The following is a 24069-nucleotide window of genomic DNA, read 5'->3' on the forward strand; positions in this document are numbered from 1 at the left end:
TTCTAATCTTTCTTTCCTATCTTGCTATGGCAGCTCCTCTTTTTTCTAGAACCACTTCGCTCTCATATCTCCGCTTTGTCTTGAAGAGGTTTTTGAAAGTACTAGTTAAAAAGTGCTTTAAGCACTGGTTACCTTCAAGCCTAGAGATATCCTTGTTTAAAGCCCAGAAATCTTCCAGTGTCAACCCTTCCAGCATTATTACTTCCCTGCCTCCAAACTAACTAGGAAAACCTACAGGTTTTGAAAACCTACAGGACATTTGAAAGTAAATTTTGTTCACACATGAACAGGATCAGTGCAAGGAAAAGCAGGATCAAATATGTTGTGACATGTCCCCTCCTCTCTGATAGTTGCTGCTACTTAGGTGCAGAGACACCGTGTCATGTCTAGTCATGGTTTTGGACTTCAGCACTTCAGGACTGCCATGGTCCTTGCTCCTGAGTGCAAAATGGAAGAGACACAGGTCTGGGTATTGTGGGAAACTACGGCAGGTCCGTGGATTCCCTCACAGAGGGTATGGGAACAGAAAATAGCCTTGAAGATACTAAGGCCTAACCGTGAGAAAGACGGGAGTAAAGGAGTATCTGGAGATATTAAGGTGTACCCGTGAGAAAGAAAGGAGTAAAAGAGTAACACTGATGTTAGCAAAATTAGCCAATAATACGTTACTATTGCAGCCTGCAACCAATAGCAAAAAGACACATGAACTGGTAAAGACTATATAAAAAGTCGTTTGTGGCAACAAATGGAGACTGCTGTTTGTACATAAAGAACTTTGTCTATGTCGTTTGTCCGTCCCAGTCGCGACAGGGTATAAAAAAGTGGTCTGAAAAAACAATGCAAGGACATCTAAAACCGAGCATGCTTTGCAACCTGTAGGTTTTCCTAGTTAGCCCCGGGGAAGGGGGGATGTGACTGCGGCACCCTGGGGACAGACATAGGGGGCACAAAATGTGCTAAAGAGCCATTAACTGGCCTACCAAAAGCTCCGGATTTCATTGGAGAGGGTGCAACTGCCACACAATGAGAAAGTGGACTACGCATGATTCAGTCGAAAAATGAGAATATTTTTGCTGTGCTTCAGCAGAAGCAAGTTCCTTCACCCCGTGTGGCTCCAAAGAGCAAGCCCCAAACAGTGGTGGGAGCACACGCTGTCTGCACTGCTGCTTTATGCAACATAGAGCACAAGGGAAAACGTACCCCCGGGTACTCCAGTATCAGCGCCATGGCAAGATCTGCAAGGATCACCGGGTTCAATTCTGATGCACAGCGCTGCCACTTTTCATCTGTTTATAATTTTATTGAAAACCTGCTGCGTTGACCAAATGTGCCAGCTCCACCAGTCCCAACCTTCCGGAAGAAAGGAAAGTGATAAGAGGTTTCACTGTCTCCTGTTTTCCCCCACTTCACCCCGGACTGCCCACAACCTCCCCTCGCCCCGCACTCCTCAGGCTTCAACCCTTGTTTTCAAGGCACTACACAAACGGAACCGACGGGGGAGCCGTGCGGTTTACGACTCTTGCACGAATCTACGTAAGATCGGCGTCCAGACCCGCTCAGCGAAACGCAGCCGAGCTGCCGCCACGGCCCGCAGGTACCGGACCGGCCCCCGCGCCAGCCAGGCCCGGCCGCTGTCCAGCGCCCCGGCACCCCCGGCAGCGCCCACCGCCCCGCCCAGGGGCCGCCCCGGCTGCCGGCTGTGCGCACGCGGAGCGGGCGAGCGCACACAGGCCCAGCAGCCCGCCCGGTCACCGCCGGCTCCGCGCCGTCCCGCCGGTAGGTGCGCGGGCGGCCCGGCCCACGGCCGCTTCCGTGCCGCGGGCCCTGAGCAGCAGCGGGAGGGGGCGGTGTGGGGACCTGCAGCGAGCGGTCGCGTCTCTCGGGGTGGCCCTGAGAGCTCCGTCCGCGGGGGCAGCGGTGGGGCGTCTCGGGTGTCCCCTAAAAGAGAACCGGAGCCAGGCTGGTGGCCCCGGTAGGAGAAGCAGACGTGTCTGAAACGCTTGAGCAAGCCTGGGTGTACAGGCAGGCCCGCGGTGTGCTTCTGCTGGGGAAATGCTCCTGAGGGTGAGGAGAGCTAAGAACGTTTTTAGAACGCGTGATTTTTTAAGCAGTCTTGCTCAACAAATAGCTTTTAATAACCGTCAGCACATGCACATTGCTGTGGTTGCTGCAGGGTTATATTTGTGAATTCAGTAGAAGCACACTTGTAAACGGCAGTCAAAATGTCGGGGTATCTTTGCCTGTCGTTGGATTCCTGTGCGTCCCGTCCCTCGGAAAGAGCAGACAGCTTTCCTGCAGCAACAGGCCTCCAGGCTTCCCACGGGAGTGCAGTTCACCATCCACTGAATCTCTGTGGGCACCAAGGAAAAGGGAGAACACACTAATCTGAAGCATTTTGAAAGACATTCTTAATTACCCTTCCTGAAAAAACATCTCTAACTTAACAAGTGTTGTGACTTGTAATGATGGCTTGCAATTGTTACAGTACTTTAAATGCAATACTTAATACAGTTAAATAAAGCCAGATTATCATTAGAAAAGAGCCAATGGGCATTAAGTTCTGTCAGACCTTCAAATTTGTAATCTGCACTTAAAACTCCACAGCTGGCAGCTGTGGCAGCAAAGGAGGGGAAAAGGCTTTTTCCTGGTCACTGGCAGACCAACAAATGCCCCACATCAAAGCTGTACTGCTGTTTGTGTTACTGGCATAAGCACACTGTGCCGGTGTCATTGAGAGGCCATGACAGAACCTGTATGAAGGGGAAACATTTCCCTGAATTCAGAAAGGAAAATAAATCCCAGCACTGATTTTTACATTAATAAGTTGACATTTAATTTATGAGTGAACACATCTATGGAAATGACAGTTTGGAAACATTACTTGTAGGAGACGCATATACCAAAAGCACTGGGGTTCCTATTAACTTTTTAAGCTTTATGTCCAATGAGTTGCTTCTTCTCCATAGATATGAATTACTCCCAGTTCATCACCACTGTGAGTGCAGCAAGAAAAGCATCTCCGATAAGACTTCTGAGTGAGTATACGCCTGTTCTTCCCAGGTTCTCTAGAGGGGTATCATTCCATGTTCTGGATTTTGTTGGGGTATCATGGCTAAAGACTTGAAAGTGCTTGAAAGACAGCCATGCTGTAAGCTGACAAGCAAAGTCAGTTAACTTGTTTGACTTTTGTCAAGTTGAGATGTCAAACAGGTATAAAGAGGAATAAAGTGAATAGCCTCAAACCATTTCAGAAACCCATCCAGACAGAAGTAGTAGTATTGTCACTTCAACATGTGCCTGAAAAAATCTCTGCTACTGCTGCTGAAGCAGGGCTTCTGGCACAGTTTGCTACTGAATTTACACTGGTTGACCAGGAACAAGCAACTGCTAATGGCTTGAGATTCAGTCACAGCATGTTTCTTTCCACTTAGCTTTCCTGTATCCTGTTAACATCCATAAATTCCTCACCACACCCACCCCCTCAGTGTTACTACACTTTCCTTTTCTATATTACACTATCATTATGCTACCATGTTACACAGTCTTCTGTGTGACAGATAGAAAAGGTTAACTGCCTACTTGATTACTCAGTTGAAACCTACAGAGACCTGACAGAATCAGAACACAAGACATCCATCACTTGTTAAGCCTTCAGGGGTCAGTTTCCTCTCTGGGTATGGGGTTGGTATTTGCTGTTCTGCTTAAAGTGCTTCATACAGGGACAGCTAAGTCAACTAATGCACTCTAGTCGGTCTTCATACTTTGTTAAGTGGTACATTTATATGCATTATAATACAAATATTAATTAGCACACTTTGTGCAAAAAGAGACATTGAGGCTGCAGTTTTGATGACAAAGTAAATCTCTCTTTACCAGACCAAAAGTCACAGACATGACCCATTGAGCTGATAATAGTAAACTAGAGCATGGAGAATTAATTAATAGGTAGTAGAAGAATAAACTCAATAACAGGAGTCTCTAAGCCAGACCTGGTGTCACCTGTCCTTTCATATCTGATGTAAAACCATCAAGCCAGCCTGGATGCTCTGAGTTAATGAGTTAATGCAGTGCAAGTGCCCTTACTGGATTAAAGTCCAGTCTGCACTACGTAGATTGGATCTGAATGATTGCAAAACTGACTTCAAAGCAAGAGTTGTTAACATTTCCTTCATACTGAATTATTTACACAGTGCCTCTGCCACTAGAGCTGGGCTGCCAGAAACACTCCCACTGAGTGTAGCTCTACTACTGCTGCCACATCAGCTAAAATGAGGCTGGAAAAAAAAAGCCTATCATTCCAAGTCAGTCTAATTGGAAGTTCATTAGCATTTTATATTCTTGAAGCTTAAAGGACAAACATATAAAAAGTATTTACAATAGTACAACAGTCTAGATAAAATTTATAAAGCTATTTGTCATTTATTTTAAAACAAATGTGATTTTATGTTTTGGTCTGCCCCAGCCACGTCTCATTCCCCACTCCACACGCACCCCTATTTAATCCAAGTAGAAAGGTGAGTTTAAAATAATTATCCTTTTGAATTCAGGTAAAAAATAAAATAAAAAATGGAACAAACTTCTCTGGACAATTATTATACACTGATTAAAGGACGTGATTAGTGTTAAAATAATCAAATTGTAACCAAGGTATTTTCCTTTTCCTCTAGCTGAACTGCTACAGAAGTCTCCACCATCTCTCATCTCTCTGGCTGGAGGGGCACCAAACCCTGAAGTTTTTCCATTTAAGAGGGCTACTATTGCCACTGGACATGGAACTACTATTGAGATTGGGGAAGATCTGATGAAGAGAGCTCTCCAGTACTCGGCCTCAGCAGGGTATCTGTCACAGCTGCTTGCACTTCAAGATACCAGAATCAAAATATCATATTGCATTAATTCATCTATGCTTTTAAAACTTATTTTTAAAACCTATTTTACAAAACCAGGTTTAACTTCTTTCCGTTTTCCTCACTATTTACATTTCAGTTTAAGTGGAAAGTTTTGAGCATATGAGTAATTAAGAATTCCTCTAATACTAGTAATTCTCAAGCCAGGACATTTTCTGGCTGTTAGTATTTGAGAATCCAGACTCCCAAATCACTAGGATGCATCATTTTGTGTTTTACAATAAGATATTCGTTGAAATATACTGCATTGCAATACCTAATTTCCCCATTCTGGAGGATGTTTTGCTCTGATGCAGTTCCATAAATTAAAGTCAGTATGTACTACTTGTGGTAGCTGAATGGAGGTATTTATAGTTTTGTCATTTTTAGTACGAAAATTGCATATCATTAAGTTACTTTAGCACTTATGTGAACTCCCCACCAGACAGCAATGAGTCAGGCTTGTGACAAGTTTGCAAAAATATTTAGTTACCTACAGAGGCATACAGGACATTCATTAATCAGTGAAGTTAAGACTTTTCTTAATATTTAAGTGAGCCTAGCCATTTGTGAACATGCTACAAGATCTTAAGACATATTTTTTGAAAAAATTGTTTCAGAAATCCTTATCTGCAGCCTGTTACTAACAGTATTGCAAGCTTTGTCACATTGCAACACATTTGAGTATGGAAAGATGACTCCTAGGAGTAGATACTGTTCAGCATCCAACCCCTATTCCATCCTTGATGAACTATTTCCACCCAGATTTCAGTATGATCATTTGATGTATGAACCACAGATGCCCACCTCCTCTGCTTTTCCACAAGAAGCATTTCTCTCATTTTCATCATTTGATAAACCAGTCATAAAAATCAGCATCTACATGTATCTGTGTGGCAATTGAAATCAGACTCAAGACTGTGTGCTAGATTTGGCAGTGACTTAGAGGAACAGCCTAGCCTTGGTCTGTATAAGATGTTAGATACACCTTATTTTATTAATGTTTCAGGATTCCAGAGCTGTTGTCTTGGCTAAAGAATTTCCAGCAGAGTCTACATAATCCTCCCACAGCCAACTACACTCCTGAACAAGGGCAAATGGAAGTGTGTGTCACAACCGGCAGCCAGGAGGGCTTGTGTAAAGTAAGACCAACTTCCTATGTTAAAAGCGCTTCTTTCAGAGAGAGATTTTTTCTTCTATCAGTTCAGTTATACTCAACATTATGTGCCACTGCAGTTTGTTAAATATATGTCTCAGGCTATTGTCAGTACAAGATAACAGAACTGAAGTAAAACTGGTGCAGCAGTCTAATCTGTCAGGACTCCATGAGTGGTTGGGTAAACCAAAGAGCCTGTCAGAAAATATGCTATAAGGTAACCTTTCATGTTACTCAGGTAGTGCAGTAATAAATACATAGCATTATTTACTTTACCATAACTCAATTCTAATTATATTAGACTTCTTAAATAATTACCCTTTGTACTCCACTCTCACCACTGCTTATTTGATCCTTTTTGTAACTGAAAGACCATTTCTCTTCCTCAAGATCTGTCCTTCCATTTCAAATTGATATTCTCTAACTAATTATCTAGCTTCATTTGGCTTGAAAACATTTTTTTTTTCATATCTTAATTGCTCTTCTCACAGACAGCATAATTAAATAGTTAGGAAATTACCAATGTCTAAGCAAGAATTTTAATCCCACTAAGAAGTCAGAAGTATGAAGCATGTGTACATGAATGGCACAATCTTTCTAATATGGACTATTTTCTTTCACAGGTGTTTGAAATGCTCATTAATCCTGGGGACAACATCCTTTTGGATGCACCTACATACCCTGGGACACTAGCAGCTGTAAGTATTTTTTGGCTACAAAACATTGTAGATGTTACATTTGACCTAAATAGCAATTTAGTACCCGATCTGCAGGCTTATATACACTGTCTGTATAATATATACTGTATTAGATACATTATATAATATATATTGCAATATATACACTGTAAAAACATATCTAAGAATGAGGGTTTTGTGTTAGTCCAGTTAAGTTCATAAATAGTAATTCACATAAGCTTTTCTGCTAGATGTTCAATAAAAGCTATTCCCAGGACAGAAGTTCCTCTTCCAAATCCTAGTTCATTCAAGGGCTAAGGAGACATTTGGCATTGTAAAGAAAGCCATCACAACCAAGTTGGGTTGAAGTAAATTTATAAGTGGGTATTTCAACATGTCAACACATGCAACTGAAAGATTTTGTGGTCCGATTATACTTATATATACACCTATACATAAGAATGGATACTTATATATACTTACATACTTTTTGCAATAATATAGACTTGGAATAGGTCTGAAACTTCCATATACGAGTATAAAGATGTGAATTAGTAAAAACTGTACAAAAATAGCAATATTCACTTCTGAAAAGTGATGTAATCAGTACGTAATTAAATGTCGGCTCAAAATGTGTAAGAACTGTAAGTAGGTTTAGGATAGATAATATACCAAAATGTCAGTCTAGTCTCCCTCTGCATCAAAAGGAATTTTGGTTTTTGGTTTTGTTGGCTAAGTTTGCGTATATCTGTCTAATCAAATATACTTTGTTAGGCATATATTTTGACAGTGCAACAACTTGCATTTTTACTTAAAAATGCAGAGCACTGCATGGTACAAATTGAAATTCCACAGAGGGGAGACAGCATGCTTTTCCTTTAGTATTTTACCTGTATTTTTTCATACTGCTGTCAATATGTCATTGCAATAGCATCATTTCCCTCCCATGTATTGCTGAATAAATCTTTTGAGAACAGATTCTTTGCCCTTTGTCAGTGAAGAGTGGCTTACAGTTCTGGCACTTCCACTGAAGTAGAGTGTAAATTGTCAGTAGGAAATGAAGGTGCTATGAACTTACTATCTGTGGTGAGAGCATGAGATGTCCTGAGAGAATACAGCTTGAATTCACCCAATCCCTTTCTGCTTGCAAAACCATGTGTGTTTTCCTAGAGAAGAGCAGCAATTGGACATGGGAGCTACCCATTGCTCTCAGTTGGCTTCACAGGGCAAACAGAGTAATGTGCTAAGTTTGACAAGCTTCACAAGGAAATTCAGGCAAACTTTCTTTTGAATCAGGAGCAAATGGAGTTTGAGATAGCTATAAAGTTAGAAATACTTGGGCATTGTAAAATGTCATTGATACAATGAGAAAAGGTAGACCTTTGACTTACGGGATTATGACAGTTTTGTTCCTTCTATTAACAGCTGAGACCTTTGGGTTGTAACATAATTAATGTTCCTAGTGACCAACACGGCATTATTCCAAAAGCTCTAAAAGAAATTCTGTCTGCTTGGAGCTCAGAAGATGTAAAAACTCATAGCCGCCACCTCCCCAAATTCTTGTACACTATTCCAAATGGCTGCAACCCAACTGGAAACTCTCTGACCAGAGAGCGCAAAAAGGAGATTTACCAGGTATGTATCTGGGGCCTTGTGAATCTCGTAGGTGGAAATGGATAAATGTCAATCCCATTTCAGTTGAGGATACCCCATGTGCAGTGTTTGGATCCATTAGTGCTCCAGTAGGCATTCCTCCTAGAACTTGTTTCTAGCAGAACCTGTTTCATGACAACTCCTCAGAGGTGGATTATGCATTAGATAGTTTTTGCAATAGTAACCTATTACTGGCTGATATCTTTGCCATGGGATTCAAACTGGACTTACTGCAAGTTTTCTGCACAGTTGGAACAGTACGTGGAACTCGTAATAGGTCCAGGATACAGGAAGAACTGAATTTACAGTGTCTTTACATTTTAACAAATCTTTCCTTTCTATTCATTTATTTAGCTTGCAAGAAAATATGATTTCCTCATAATAGAAGATGATCCTTACTATTTTCTTCAATTTGAAAAGGTAATTTGTCTTCCATACTCCTTAGTATCACCTTTTCTTGTCCAGGAAGAACTAAGGTTTGAGTTATGAGTCTTCTTGCATAGCAGCTTCTTCATGTCCTGCCAAGTTAGTTACAGGCCTCAAGTTTATGCTGCTTTCAGTTGTCCCCTTTATGACACTTCATTGCATCAGTCCCGTTAAGCAGTAGTTCAAGTTCCTCAAGCCCTATACAGGACAGAATTTCCTTAAGTAGTCAGAAAATGGCAAAGATTTTGCCTCCCAGGGCAAAACAAGTCTGCCACTGAAGCAGCACTTGAAAATAGCAGCCTCTTAATGTTCCTTTCAGCCCCGTCTCTTACAGTCAGCGGGACACTGCCTACTCCCAGTCCACTATATCTCCTATTTTTACCTCTTTGCCTTTGGAGAAGAGAGTTCTCTCAGATACCACAGGAAGAAGTATTGGATGGGCAGCTTCCCTCCATGTGAATTTTCCCCAGAACGTGTGACAATACAGTGTTGACCTGTCTTCACACAGGGATCTACAGTTGCACAGTCTGCAAAAGTACCTACCTTCAGGAATAAAAGCTAGTATTATAAAGCAGTAAAACACCAATAGAAGCTGAAGTTCAGGTATTTTCTGTTTTGAAATATGTTTTTGTGAAAGCAATAAAACCGCTTCACATTGAATAGCATTGTGTAGCTTTGTTACAGAGTGTAAAGGAGAGAAGGTATGAAAATAGAATTCCTGATAAGGAAGAAGTGTACTGAACTCAGATCATCAAAACTTAGTTATATCTTCTGATTTCCTTTAAGATAGACCTAAAAGTTAAAGGGCCTCTTCTTAGAAATTACACTGTCTTTCTCTTTATTCCTTAAAAAAAAAAATCTTGGCAGGAAGTAATTATTTCTGTCTCCTACTTATGGCATCATACCAAAACCAGAACAGAACATTCATATGCTGAACAGTGGGCTAAGCATCAAAAAAATAAGGCTGATTTTGTCATGACTTTCATAGAATATTGTAATCACATCTCAGACAGGTAGCCTAAACCATTACTTGTCAGCAAGTTACTGCATTTGTCCTTGGAATGTGCATCTGTGAAATATTTACTATCAAAGACTTTCTTTAAGGAATTATGTTTTCATTTTAAGTAAAATAACTCCATCATAACCCTTACTAGCACCTTGAATTTTTATTTTTCTTTTCTTCCAAGCCATGGGCTCCAACTTTCCTCTCAATGGATGTGGACGGACGAGTTATTAGAACTGACTCTTTTTCTAAAGTCCTCTCATCTGGGTAAGGCCAGTATCAGACTGCTCAGCATTGCCTGTTCAGCTAATGCACAAGGCTAATCCTTCATACAAAATGATCAGTCATGTCATAGTGTTTCTTCATCTAATACCTACCAATTTCTGTACTTTTGGATCCACAGCTTTTCTCAGTCCACTCACTTTTCATGTCATCTCTTGGCAGTCATTTAACTCCAGATTCTGTTTCTTTTTTAATACTGATAGTTAAGCCACTCTCCTCAGGCAGCCTAGTGTCACAGACACCACATAAGCAGAAAGACAGATGCTGGATTCCAGCTCTGCTGCTGGAACTCCCAGGAGCTTTTCTCTCTTCTTCTTCCATTTCTCCTTCTATCTCTTACCATTCCCACAGACTCCCTGAACTTGTTAGACAGAAGATAAAAGATGGCATCATTCTCCACAAAGTATTCATAGGGTTATAGTGATCTCATCTTCTTGCCTTACAGTTCTTTCAGGTTGTTTTCACCTGCCTGAAAAAATAAGTTGGCTGCTTTCCATTTCACACAGGTCAACATATTTGATTTTTAACTTGCTTTTGTTTATTATCCTAATAGACATAAGAAAGTAATGTGAATTCTGCACTGTCAGCTAGTGGATTGTACCCACATCCCTGAGAAAGTGAAGAGACAACATGATGCTAAGTGTGATTGCACTTGCAGAAGTGACACTGCAAAAATGCATGTCAGAGATGCAAATGAGCTTACTGGTTCTATTTTTCTCCAAAGAAAAACTTCAGCCGATCTAAAGATCGGTCATAAGAATTGAAGCATGAATAAGAATCTGATTTGTCAGTCTAAATTCCATTTATTCTGGAGTAATGAAAAGGAGTAAAAAAGTAAAGCTGTTTGCCACTTGCCATCTATTTTTCATAAAGCCTGAGCATTTGTGATTTTTCATTATGTGAAAGCCTATCTTTCTTGCCTTCGATTCATGTAATCCTTATGGTTGCAAAGGAAAGCTTAGAAGTGTGGGTTATGGCCCGAAGTCTCAGAACTAAGAAGCTACTATAAGCATTAAAGATCCTTAAATGTTTCTATTTCATGACTTTGATACTCAGCTCATAAGTCGCATAAGCCTAGGGCTTAGGGCAGTATTAGGACACAGATAAATGCATAAAAGATCCTTACAGTATTAATGCAACAGTTACACATTTTTCCAGTTTTAAGTTAAACCATAACTCACACAAAGTATTAACACATTGCATTTCTCTAGTAACTTTTCTCTTTTTTTCTCTAGGTTAAGAATAGGTTTTCTGACAGGTCCCAAACCTCTTATCGACAGAGTTGTTCTACACATTCAGGTTTCAACAATGCACACCAGCACTTTCACACAGGCAAGTATCAAACTGCCAGCTCAACTGTATTTAGAAAAGATAACATGTTCCAAGTTGTAAGAAACCACAAATGAACAGCTTTGCACTTTTGCAGTTGCTCTGCATTTTTGTACTTTTGTTTATGATAAGCACAAAAAAATGTCAATTCTGCCAAAAGAAGAGACACCAGCATAGAAATTACAGCCAGAGCTGGAGAGTGTCTCAGTACATGGGAAGCACAACTAGTATGCACTTAACCCTCAGGTTTCAAGAATCAAGATTTAAAATACTTTGTATCTCTTGCTAGTATATTCACTTGAAAAACCTCAGTGTAAAGGATACATTGGAAGCACTTAGGGCTTTTATTCCTGGGGTGTATGATAGGGGATGTGATTAGTAGGTTGAGAGACGTTTTCCTTCCCCTCTACTCTGCCCTGGTGAGACCACCTCTGGAATATTGTGTCCAGTTCTGGGTCCCTCAGTTCAAGAAGGACAGGGAACTGCTGGAGAGAGTCCAGCGCAGGGCAACAAAGATGACTGAGGGACGGGAGCATCTCCATTATGAGGAAAGGCTGAGGGAGCTGGGTCTCTTCAGCTTGGAGAAGAGGAGGCTGAGGGGTGACCTCATTAATTTTTATAAATTTATAAAGGGTGAGTGTCACGAGGTTGGAGCCAGGCTCTTCTTGATGATAACCAATGGTAGGACAAGGGGTTCCCCTTAAATTTAATAAGAACCTTCTTCTCAGTGAGGGTAACAGAACACTGGAACAGGCTGCCCAGGGGGGATGTGGAGTCTCCTACTCTGGAGACATTCGAAACCCACCTGGACACATTCCTGTGTAGACTCATCTAGGTGTTCCTGATCCGGCAGGGGGCTTGGACTAGATGATCTTTTGAGGTCCCTTCCAATCCCTAACATTCTGTGATTCTGTGATAATTTTCATTCTGCTTTGTAATTAGAACAATACTGGCAGCCCACAGAGACATTACAAAGCAGGCTGCCAACTACAGCCCCTTTATAGTTAGCAATAAGGAAAGCAGACACGGAGTGCATGCAGACATGGCTTCCATCTTCCAGCTCTATTAGTTCATCATAGAGGCAGTATTAAAGCAGAGAGGCTGATAATGGGCAGGAAGGTAAACCAATATACATTGCCTTTTTCTCCTTGATTACCATATTTAGCTCTCCATTCATTCTTCCCTCCCCTCACCACAACTCCCAAACACTGCTATAATCCTTGGAGACAGCAGGAACATGGACTACATGGCCTGTTGCTACCTTTATTTATAAAGAGCTCCAAGAGACCCTGCATGCAATTCCTTGCCTGTGTGGAATCTTGAATAATGCATCACACTATGTATCTTTTGATGTTTGCAGAATAGCCTTGTTTAAAATATGGTATTGATGATGTGTTTTATTTCTTTAGATTATGATATCACAACTGCTTCAGCAATGGGGAGAAAAGGGTTTCTTGGAGCACGTAGACAGGTAGGGTCATGTCAAATGCTGAATCCCATCGTCTGTCATTCTGCTACTTGTTACCTACAGAAAACATTCTTTTCAGTAAAGAGGTCAGAAGACGTGTGTCAGATAAGCCAGGTTACCCAGACTGACAGTATTCACACAAGGGTCCCACAGGATCTCAGTGGGAAGTTGCAGACAGGCAGGTCAGGGTACATAACCTACCACTACTGCCTGACAACCCGCCAGTCCACTGGCACAGTCATTGTGCAGCTCCCATCTGAAGGAAGCTCAAGAGGAACCTGAGAGCTCCAAGTCAGTGAATAAAATTTTCATCCCTGCTAAAGGGGTGGGGTCTAGAGCAAAGACTAACATCACCAAATATGTAATCTGTTAAGAGTCAGCATAGCTTCTATAAAGGGAGTTCTTGCCTCCCTAACTCAGCCAGGATTCACCCTCTAACATCCTTAATCTAATGATTATGGATGCTGATGGAAAGATCTACAGAGTAGTGAGGTTTACCTACATCTGCTGAATGTTACCTCTGTTACCATACTTGGAGACAAAGCCCTGAGCTAAGGTCTAACTCAGCAAGCATTTTTACATACTGGCTGACACACATTTGGTTTTCATTTATTATGCTGGACAAGCATAGTTTCTCTTGAGTACTTTTGCTTTATTTCAAATGCCATACTAGGATCCCATTAGAACCCTAAGCTTCCTGCTTCAGTGGGTAGTGTGTGACACTGCCTAGCCCTGTAACTGGAATATGAGCAAAGTACGGAAAAAATTCTTGTATCTGACTATAACAGCCACTTCTGTCCCCTGAGCACCTGCCTGGTGTCCATACCATAAACACCAGCATATTAAAACAAAACAAAACCCAAAACAAATACAAACAAAAAGCCCAATACCCCACAAAAAAAACACCCAACAACAACAAAGTACCACACCAAAAAACAGCAAACACACCAGCCCTGGCCTTGTTCTAAGAAACAGAAGCATAAAAAATTTTACAGGGACACTCAGACCACACTTCAGCTTAGCTTCCAGCAGTTAGAGAAACATATCCTAAGTGCACCTCTTGACTTACTGTCTTGTAGGCCAGAAGGCATCCTTGCTCAAACCAGAAGACCATTCTTCCTCATGAGCTAATGAAAATAGTCCTGTGGTAGAGTAGCCACAACCCTTTATAACCTTCTAGACCCTTATCAGGTGACTTACTGATGAGGCCCAACAGCTGACTGCAATCTCTTCCAGGTGATTTCATTTAGACAAAGTTGACTTGGTAGATCATGCTTTTGAGTAGGAGGTAGCCTGTTTTTTGGAGCAGCTACATTTTTGTGGAAGTCTTGTCTCACACTTAAAATTTTGTTCCAATGTGAAAGTAAAATGATAACAGACAAAAAACTGGCAACAGAATTTGTGATATGGTGAAAACCACGTGAGATTTACCACTGCATGCAGAATGTAGCAATTGGTATAGGCTGAATCTCGAAACTATATGAAACTTCAGTGGTGTTAGTGTTTGTCTATCAGATGTAGTAAAATACATCCAGAAATCAAAGCTATTGGTTCAGAGACTATAAAAAAAAATCTTAATTACTGACTATGGTTTATCTGCAGAGAAGGGAACACATTTGCATCTGACTGATGGACTCTGTATCAGGCATTTCTCTTGTGTATCCACTGCAGAATCCCAGGTGTCTCATTTCATGTCACCAAAAGTCACTGCACGAGACTTGTCCATGTTGAAAATTGGGTTAGGATCATTTTCCCCACTAAGACGTTGAATTATTTGGAAGTTTTACTTAAAGTGTGAAGGACATAGGTTCAAAAGTTTAGAAAAGGGGAAGCTGTCAAATAGTCATGACATGTTTATCATATGATTTGCTTTTTACCATGTGAAGTACCATTTCCTTGTGTACCTATTATGCAAATTCAACCCAAATGCACAAATATTGAATCTGTGCTTTTGCATATGTATGTCCTTCATTTCCTTCAGTATGTCTGTTTTGTGTGGTAAATATTGCTAGCAGGGCTTGTATCCAGTGCTATAATAGACAGAATGGATATAATATAGAGTTTCTATGACATATGTGAAGTTTAAAAAGCAGGCACACAGGCATTTCGTCTGTCTAGTTGATCAGCACTTTGTTGGAGACACGCTGAAGCATTCAAGATTCCCTGATATATACACAAAGTTTCATACACGCTGTTTTGTGCCCATCTAGGATATGCTCATATTTCCATTAAATGTGCACTTAGGTTGTTCAAGTAGAAAAGCTTTGGAAACAAATGGACTCTGAAATGCTACAGGATCATAACTTTGAATTGATAATTTACTTTCAGAGTGGTGGAGTTCTACAGGACCCAGCGGAATGCAATGCTCATTGCTGCTGACAAGTGGTTAAAAGGTCAGTAAGTGCAACACAGCTAATAACTCATTTTTTTTTTCCTAGCTATTTATCATCTTTGTGTTCAAGAAAAATCACTAAATCTCTCTTCATCTCTTGACTGAAGTGACAGATAAGCACTATAAGCAAATCAATGACATTAAATATTAAGCTTAGGACAAATTATCTACTGCTGCTGTTTTCATGCTTTTCTGATGGGATGATTCATCCCATTTTGATGGGATGGTAATGAGAAAAAAGCTCACCACATTACTGTATAAAACAATTTTACAAAGGGCATATATTTCAGTCCAATATTTTCTTATACTTTTTATCTTTAAGATCTCTGTCCTTAAGATCTTAGTCTTTAAGATCTCTGTCTGAAATAGCAATTTAGTGGCCTTAATTTAAAAGAAGATAGAACCAATTAATATAGCAGTAGTGATAATATTTTTTTGTCAGAAATCAACTTTAAATGTCCTCTTTTGTGTTACTCATGGAGCATAGAAATAATTTGATCAACAATAATACAGTTACAGTTAGTGACTTCACTCAATTTTGTCAGTCTAAGTGGAATCAGCAATAGCTGCTTAAGAACTGCCCACCTACCTCAGATGATACTTCCATGGGAGACGGGTATGTGGGCACCAAACAGTCATTAAGGTACTTACTCCTGCTAATTCCAGGTTTCTAGATATGAGGTATTTCTTCTTTTTCTACATGGCTGTGGACAACCATGGGTTGTTGACCTAGGTAGTCCCTCTTTGTCCAAATTCCCCATAGCATTGGGCAACCTTAAAGTATATTGTGAGAATATACTCTTACGTAAAAGACTATAGGGTCTTCGTGTTCTCTAGTAATAGGAGCCATAATATTATGGAAGACAGACCTTTTGTAGCTATGCAATGGTTAAATTCATCAAGGAACAGCTGGAGAAGATGTCAAGTCAAATGAATAGTTTCTTGTAAAATATGTCCAAAACCAGATAAAGAAATCTGGCTAAACAAAAGGTATCAGTAAGTCTGCATATATAATTTAAGACAAATCTTCTCCAAGCCTTTCCATCCTCCTCATAACTCCCAGGCTCTCCTTTTCTTTGGGGAAAAATCTATAATCGTAACTTAAAGCAAAACAGTTTTGCTCTTTGCTACCCTTTAAATCATATTGATAGTCAGTATGACATTAGGAGAAACTGCATCAGAAAAACTATTTTCGATTGTTTACTTGATCTGAAACTAATCAACAAATATAGTTTGTTAATGCCTGGGATTTATGTAATCCAGAACAATCACTTCAGTAAAAGAACTGAGGATACCAACACAAGTACAGTGAGCCCACACAGATTTGATTAGGAGTACATTAAGCTTGGCAAGTGGCATCGTGGCTCTGTGGCCCACATTCCCTTTGAGTTCATTGGAACAACAACTCTACAACCCCATTGAATCTATGATGTATCAGTTAAAGATTGGGCAGAAGTTTTTTTCTTTACTCCTTTTTTTTCTCTCTCTCTCTTTCTCCAGACTTGGCAGAATGGTACCCTCCTGCTGCTGGCATGTTCTTATGGATCAAAATTAAGGGTGTTTCTGATACACAGCAGTTGATCATGGAAAAAGCTTTGCAGAAAGAAGTATGACCTATCGTTTAATGGCTTTCAATGTTAAAATAAAATGAGGGAAGGATAAAGTTAATTTACCATATCTATCTACACATATGCACACAGGGGAACTTGCTGTGCACCATCATTGAATCTGCAAATCAGGCATTGTTCCATAGTGACTCGTAATATTTTAATGTCTATATTCAGATGTTGATATGTAATCAGCTTAGTTAGATTTAAGCCATTATAATCTATAGAATGATGTCATGTATACAACATATATATATATATAATTTTAATATATGTAACTATATGAATGATGGCTGTCCACTATATCTTTTCAACGAGAAAAAAAATAAGTGTGGTTTTATTTCTACAATTTATAAGAGCCAGTACTGTGTACTGAGTAGACTACCTCACTGGTGCTTCTAAACATTGTGATCATAAGGCAGACCTGGTAACCCACCAGCCTCCGTAACCAAAACCTACGAGCCCTTTGGTTTTGTTATGAAAAGTCCAATTCCAGTTTGCATATTTCTGGCTTTTCATTTTGAAGAGAAGGAATATATTAAGCCATATTCTGATACCAGTGTTTCAGCAGTGAGCCTTCTCAAATTTAATTTAACATAGTGTTTTAAAACTGTGGAAGTTGTGATAACTGGGTGGCTCATCAATTTTTCTTAGGTGTTACTGGTTCCTGGAGGAGCATTCAATATTGATAGCTCAGAACCTAGTCCGTATGTCAGAGCCTCCTTCTCTCTGTCTTCTCCAGCCCAGATGGATCTTGTAAGTGAGATTTTTTTTCTTACATTCTTATGAAGACAATTTCTCACATAATAATGCTCCCTTATTTTTACTTATTTCTCCTTATGTGTTTTCTTGAATGTTAGCATAGTTTTTTCTAGTATGTAGGTGATTAAGCAGTACTTTTGAAGCAGTCTTATCTGTTTCTTAGATAATATACTCATATCCAAATGACCTGAATGGTACCAAATTTTTAGGACCACTTAAATTTTTTCTGTGTATCTCATACATGCGGAGTTTAATCCTAACAGACTTTATTAATAAAGGCTTTACTGAAGTCAGAGTAAGTTTTGCTATTTTATTTTAGCATTAGCATGTATCTTTTATTTTCCAGACTTCCCATTCCTGAGGCTGAATTACCTGCTTTCTTTTGTGTCTGTGCCTTGTCAGTCCTTTATGAGAAAGAATGTTGCTTTTCTGTCATACAATTGACATATATGTTGTATTTATTTTCTCAGGAACAAATATTTTATGTAACTTGGGAACATTTTGGATGTTATTTTGCTATATCTGTAAAATCACTGGGAAGAAAGATAGGACACATTTATTTGTGCAGATTTAATACTAATTTGACTCAGGTGCTTGAAACAATTCAGAATTTGTAGTTGTCCTATCATTCAGTTGTGAAGGATTGTAACAGATAAGCACTTCTATTGCCTATTTCTTCCTCCTTCTTTGTAAAAGTAACTGACAACCACACTGTTGACAGTCAAATTGTATCTTTTCTACACTTCACTCAACTGTTCTTCCTTTTCTTTCACCTTGTGAGTCTCTAGGCCATTATATTAAGTTAGAAGAGGCACTCTTGCAGAGATCACTATTTGTATTGAAAGTAGCAGCTGTTTAGTTGCATCTGAACCCCAAATAACATTTGACCATTAATATGTGTATCTTCCTGTTTCAGAAGACTTTTGTTTTGTATCAGAGAAGTGGAAGCTTTGTCCGGTCAAAGCCCATACCTGTTGTTATTAAAGGAAAACAAAGAGTATCAGTAGAATTTTGCAGTATAAAATACTGAGTTTGTATATGGTTAGGGTCGTTTTCGTAGCTTTACAGGTTTGGTGTGTTGCCTATTTAAGTGATACTTGAATATAAATGTGAACTGTATTTGTGTCCTTGCAGGCCTTCAAGAGACTGGCTGACCTTATAAGAGAAGCTTTGTGAAAAAGCTAAACAGAGCTCTTGCAACAATCAAAATCATCTCCAAAAAATAGTAGTTAACATTTGGATTTCATCAGAACACTTTAAAAGCAAGCACAATACAGTGGATGTTTCTTTTGATCATTTCAGCTAAAAAGACAAAAAATGAAAGACTGAAAAATAATTTGCTTATTTTTCGACAGAACATTGCATTCCTAAATTTATTCCAATTCAGAAATGTTTAAAACACTCAAAACCAGAAATTTCCATTTCCCATCAAATTCATGGTTTTGTTAGATTTGACTTTATTTTTGTTCTGGCTTTTGTTTTCCATTTGGGTTGGGAAACAGGGAAATCAGTTACCTAGGAAGTTGCACCTGAGGTGATCTTGGGGATTATCACTTGATGACAACTGATACATTCCTCCAACACATTATGTTGGAATTGGTTTTGTGTGCCACTTTCCTTCTTGACTTGCTGTATGGCATCAGTATTTAATTTTACTGAAGCTTTTTTTAAGATAAAACTGATGTAAGGATGTTGAAGAAACAGAAACTGATCCAGCAAAATTAGGTTATGATTACAAATGAAACTCTTTGGCCTAAGGTCCCTTGCAGTTTGCATGGGTTTTGCAGCTCTTTTTCTAGTTTGTGAAAGGTTTTCTGGTTGCTGGCATCCATGTCAGTACTTGTGATAGAAAATCCCTGGTGTGCAAATGCATGTAGGGTAGATGTGCTAATAGAACTGCTCTGTGCTCTTAGTTCATCAGATGTGGTTTTGAACCATGAGCATAAGTAACTGAACAGGGGATGTAGCAGATGGACGATAACCTGACACTGCCAGATGTACAAAGCAAGCAGAATGAAAAAAATTAAGAAGTGTTTTGATCTCTAACCCCTGGTCATTGTGATCAGAAACATTTGATACTTGGCAGCATGTACAAAACTTTCAGTAAGTTTTAACTGTACAGATTCTCCATTTTGTTTGGTGACTTCAGTTTTATTTACCGTTTCATGAAAGTGCTGTAGTTTTCCACCAATAGGAGATGGTTGTTTCTTTACATGCAAGTGTTCAGAATTTTGAAGTGAAAATACGTGTTCAAGCATCCAGCCAAACCGTCGGCAGCTTGGGTGACCCAACCAAACATGGGCCAGGTAAAACCTTGCTTAACTGGAAGTTTCACAAGAGTCATGGTTTTAGTAGTAACAGTATTTCAATTACCTCTTCCCCCTTTAGTTATAAATAGCATGTGTTATAACAAACTAGCACAGATACGTGCCTTCCCAGCATGTATCCTCAGGATCATTCCAGTGCCTTCAGCCAGTATCACTGTTTATCTCAAGCCTTTTAATTTAGTAACACATGTGAGCCATCCCTGCTCTTTGCAGCATATCCAAGCTCAGTCATTTCCCCTCTTCCCAGATTACTGCCACTTTTAGTCAAGTCCACATAATTTTCGGATTAATTTTCTCTGACTTGGTATCAGTACATGATGCCTTTCCTCTCAGACCCATTCAAACTACTTCGTATGGTCCCAGCTAGTTTGTCACTTCCTCCCTCCTTTTGCAAACATGGGGCTGGGTCTGTTGCCCCACCACACCTCATCTGCAACCCAACCTGCATCTCCACATTCCCCTCCAAGGTGCCCTGTCAGCAGCAGGGCTGGCGCTGCCACTGGCAGGTGAGCTGGTGCTGTGGACAAGACCAGCCCCACCATGGAGCTGCACTGGGCCTGGGCAGCCAGGACCCACAGGGTGACGTGGTGTGGGGAGAGCCCGCAGTCCCCATGTTGCTTTCAGGGCACCAACACTGTCTTTGAAGATTAACTGGTCCCTTTTTACACTGTTTGATGGTTCTAAGGAAAGGTCTAAATTAGCAGTGTCCTCTGTGCAGTGCTGCTTAACACCAAGTTTTCATGTTTCAACTCAGTTTCTTAACCACGTATAGAAGTTTTGGAAGCTCTTCACTATCATCAGTAAAGCAATTTTTATTTTGGGCTCAATTTAGAAAATCATTTTATCCAACAGAATGACTTGACATGTCTGTTTAATTAATATATTTTTACACAGGAATAAATCTAAACATCATTTAAGACTGATTTTAGTTCTCAGGCAAATACTATTGTCATTGTCAAATGCTATTGTCATATTGTCATTCAGCCAGACCTGAATTAGTAAAACGTATTCAAAATATAATTATTAAGCAAGCTTTATATTGCTGATGTGTTGAATAATACATCTCTTAACTTCCAGAGTTCTAAATGTTAATTTAGTTCAATGTAAGCAAAATGTAATTGCATCTGCTGCACGTTAGACGCTTTTGCTATCAGCTAATTTAATTTAGAGAGATTTTGTTTTTTTCCATGACTGTAGTGAAGCATCTAAAATTAATATCCCGAACAATGCAAACTGAACAATGGCAGTGAAATCTTATATGCACATAGTGGTTCCCTGAACCTCCTAAAGCACAATGTCTGGTCTCCTAGGACAGAGCATTTGCTGTGATTAAACGTTCCTGGAGGAACCTACTTCGAGACAAAAGGAAAAGGCTGGGCAACATGTTCACATAGGAAGAAATGATCTGGCAAATTAAAGTTTAGTTTTCCCTTTCCGTTTCATCCATCTAAGACCAAATAACCTCTCTCATTCATAGCTGGATTTAAGCCATGTGGTACAAGTGACACCATCTGTCTTTGGGGATGAGAGGACACAGGAAGGAAAGGACTTGGTGTGGTAGACACATCCTGTGATGGTACCAAGACATGGGCAGCTGTGGGAGAGCTGACAGCAGTGCTGCAGAGCTGCCTCAGCTGGGTCTCCAGACTTGCTTCTGAGTGGCAATTAACTGCCCTTTCTGGTGTACCTACACTTCAGTTCCACTGGATTTTCAGGCTTTTGGTTGACAAAAAACACCTAGAAGTTCTGAACAAATCACCACTGTACATGACCCAAACAATTCTGCCATACAAGGGATATAACTCACAACCCATCCTACATACATCATGTGTGCCCATGTTGTCGCACACATTAAGATTCACTGTGCAACGCATCCCGCTTTTCCTTTGGGAATGGTACAGGTGTAGCAGGGGGAGCAGATTTTTTCCAGGAAGAATGGAAATATTAACTTTAACTTCATCTTCCACATAAAATACATTTAGAAATTTTAGGTCCACACAGGTCATTGATCTGAAAGAAAATATCCCTTCTTACTTCCAAAAAAGAGCCCTTCAGCACAGCTGTGATTAATGAATTATTGAGAAAATATATATATATGGGGAATTCATTAGAAGAGAGAATGTATATGTATATAACAGTTACTACATTAAGCTGGGTGCACACATAGAATTATTTTGTCTAATTGAATGTCAGTTCCCCAAGCACCAGTGGTGGTGTCCAAGAATTTATAGCGGTTTTGAGGAAAATACTTTATTCAGTTTTGAGGGGGTTTCCCCTAAATTCTAAATGGAAGTTTCATTTTAAACTTCATTCTTTACAAATAATTTCCTTTGTGTGGAACCTTGTATTTTAAAACCTTGTGGCCTACAGATCTGCAGTACTTACAGTTCTGCATTTACAATCTGAATTGTGATACCCTGGGGTAAGTATTTAAAAGAACTGCATTGAGCTGTGCTGATGTATGCCCTAATCTGTCTTGTTTTCTTTATTATTTAATAACATTTTCATTCTTCCAACATTGCTACCAGGAATGCTGGTACCTCACTTTTCTCATAATGACTGTGGAAGCCATTGTGTAGCCCTGCAAAGCTAGGATATTATTATGGGAGAAGTATAAGGGTCTTGCTGATTCTTTTCAAGAACAAATATCCCAGAAATGTGTTAACAACTCTGACTGCTGCTGGAAGATTCCACTCTAGCTGTACAGAATTTGAAGAATATCTCAAAACTATATTTTCATTTTATTTTCAACTTACATGAAATCAGATCTAGATTGATACAGCAAGTGAATTTGCCAGGATGTGACCTGGAAAAACTCAATGTGAAGGTATTTTGGTTTCTTGAGTTGTATAGAACTTTGAATTGTATCTTTCTCTATGTTTGGCTGATGATGAACTTTGGACCTAAAAGGTTCAAAAGATCAAAAATACTTTCCTAAAGAAAATTGGGCATTAACAGAGGTAGAATACTATTGGCCTGGCCCAAAATTTTGGCTCCTGAATGATGTTTGCTGGAATTTCTAACTAAATCCAGCTTGTGATGTCAGCCTTAAAACCCTCCTAGTAGATGATGTAAAGTACCATTTTCAGCACAGTGCCAAGAACTGGAAGACATGATTTAATAAGCGAATAAACAAGTTCCTGCATCTCTGAGAAAGACTGTTGCTGTCTTAATACAGGCATAGCCAGTGAAACTGTAAATATTTTAGGCATTCCACAAACATGAAGGAAAGTAGCAAAGGCCCTTTAGAAACACCTAAGAAAAGAAATACTTTATCAGAAACCTAAACCAAAAGAGAATAACCACGGTACTTACAGATGTGTTATTTAGTGTCCAAGTTTTTCATACCTTTTCTGCCCTAAGTATTTAACCCACACTTTTGCATCTCCGTGCATCTTTTTTTTCATCTGTTTTCCATATCTTTTTAAGGATCTCTCTAATAATTCCCTCCACAAGACCCCCAGGTAACACATTTTTTTCAATAATCAAAGCCAGTGATTCTGGCCTATTTATTTTCCTTTATTAATTTGATGACCTAATATCTTATTACCTTCTGCACTTCTTGTAGGTCACATCATTTGTAATGCCATCTGTAATTAATCTCTGTGTGGTGGAAAGTTTTTCATTTAAAGCAACCAGTATCACTCTAGGAGACCACCATTGACTTTGGGGAGATGGATCTCTGAAGGGTAACTATCAGGAACACAATGTTGCCTATATCTTCAAGTAACAGCAGTTATACCAAATGAGTAAGAATATTATTCTTAATTGGCATAATAAAATTTTTCCCATTTTTTATCTTTCTTATTCCTTGCTCTTTCATTGCTATTATTTATTATCAGTCATATAAATTAGGAACTAGATATATTCATCAAGAAACAGACTACTTTGTGTTGCTCTGTTTAAACTTTTTGATACCTTTAGGAACTCTTTTATTTTTACTCTCAAGATGAATTAGGTTACTCAGCAACGGTATTTTCATGAAGCCTATTACAATAGAAATATTCTATGGCCAAGTTTCATTCTCTCTCTAGCAATTCTGCAATAACTCTTAGACATTAAATTAGTTCCCACAAAACCTATCACCACTTTTAGAAAGCA

The 24069-nt window shown here is 39.4% G+C and overlaps 1 protein-coding gene across 3 annotated transcripts; it reads left to right on the forward strand.

Moving 5' to 3' along the window:
• The first annotated feature begins 1095 nt into the window (after nucleotides 1-1095).
• On the forward strand, nucleotides 1096-23775 carry AADAT (aminoadipate aminotransferase). Of its 3 annotated transcripts, none has more exons than XM_065061342.1 (14): nucleotides 1096-1594; nucleotides 2967-3035; nucleotides 4668-4836; nucleotides 5896-6028; nucleotides 6666-6740; nucleotides 8145-8354; nucleotides 8727-8792; nucleotides 9986-10068; nucleotides 11319-11415; nucleotides 12822-12883; nucleotides 15209-15273; nucleotides 16773-16879; nucleotides 17534-17635; nucleotides 18776-23775. In XM_065061342.1, exons 2-14 carry the CDS (start codon nucleotides 2969-2971, stop codon nucleotides 18815-18817), a joined length of 1278 nt encoding a protein of 425 aa, XP_064917414.1. In that variant the 5' UTR covers nucleotides 1096-1594; nucleotides 2967-2968; the 3' UTR covers nucleotides 18818-23775. The 3 variants fall into 3 exon arrangements, with proteins under 3 accessions (XP_064917414.1, XP_064917413.1, XP_064917415.1); XM_065061341.1 differs by having other exon boundaries at nucleotides 1383-1776; XM_065061343.1 differs by lacking the exon at nucleotides 1096-1594 and adding an exon at nucleotides 1847-2064.
• The last annotated feature ends 294 nt before the right edge of the window (nucleotides 23776-24069 follow it).

This window comes from Columba livia, chromosome 4, assembly GCF_036013475.1.
Source record: "Columba livia isolate bColLiv1 breed racing homer chromosome 4, bColLiv1.pat.W.v2, whole genome shotgun sequence".
NCBI lineage: Eukaryota > Metazoa > Chordata > Aves > Columbiformes > Columbidae > Columba > Columba livia.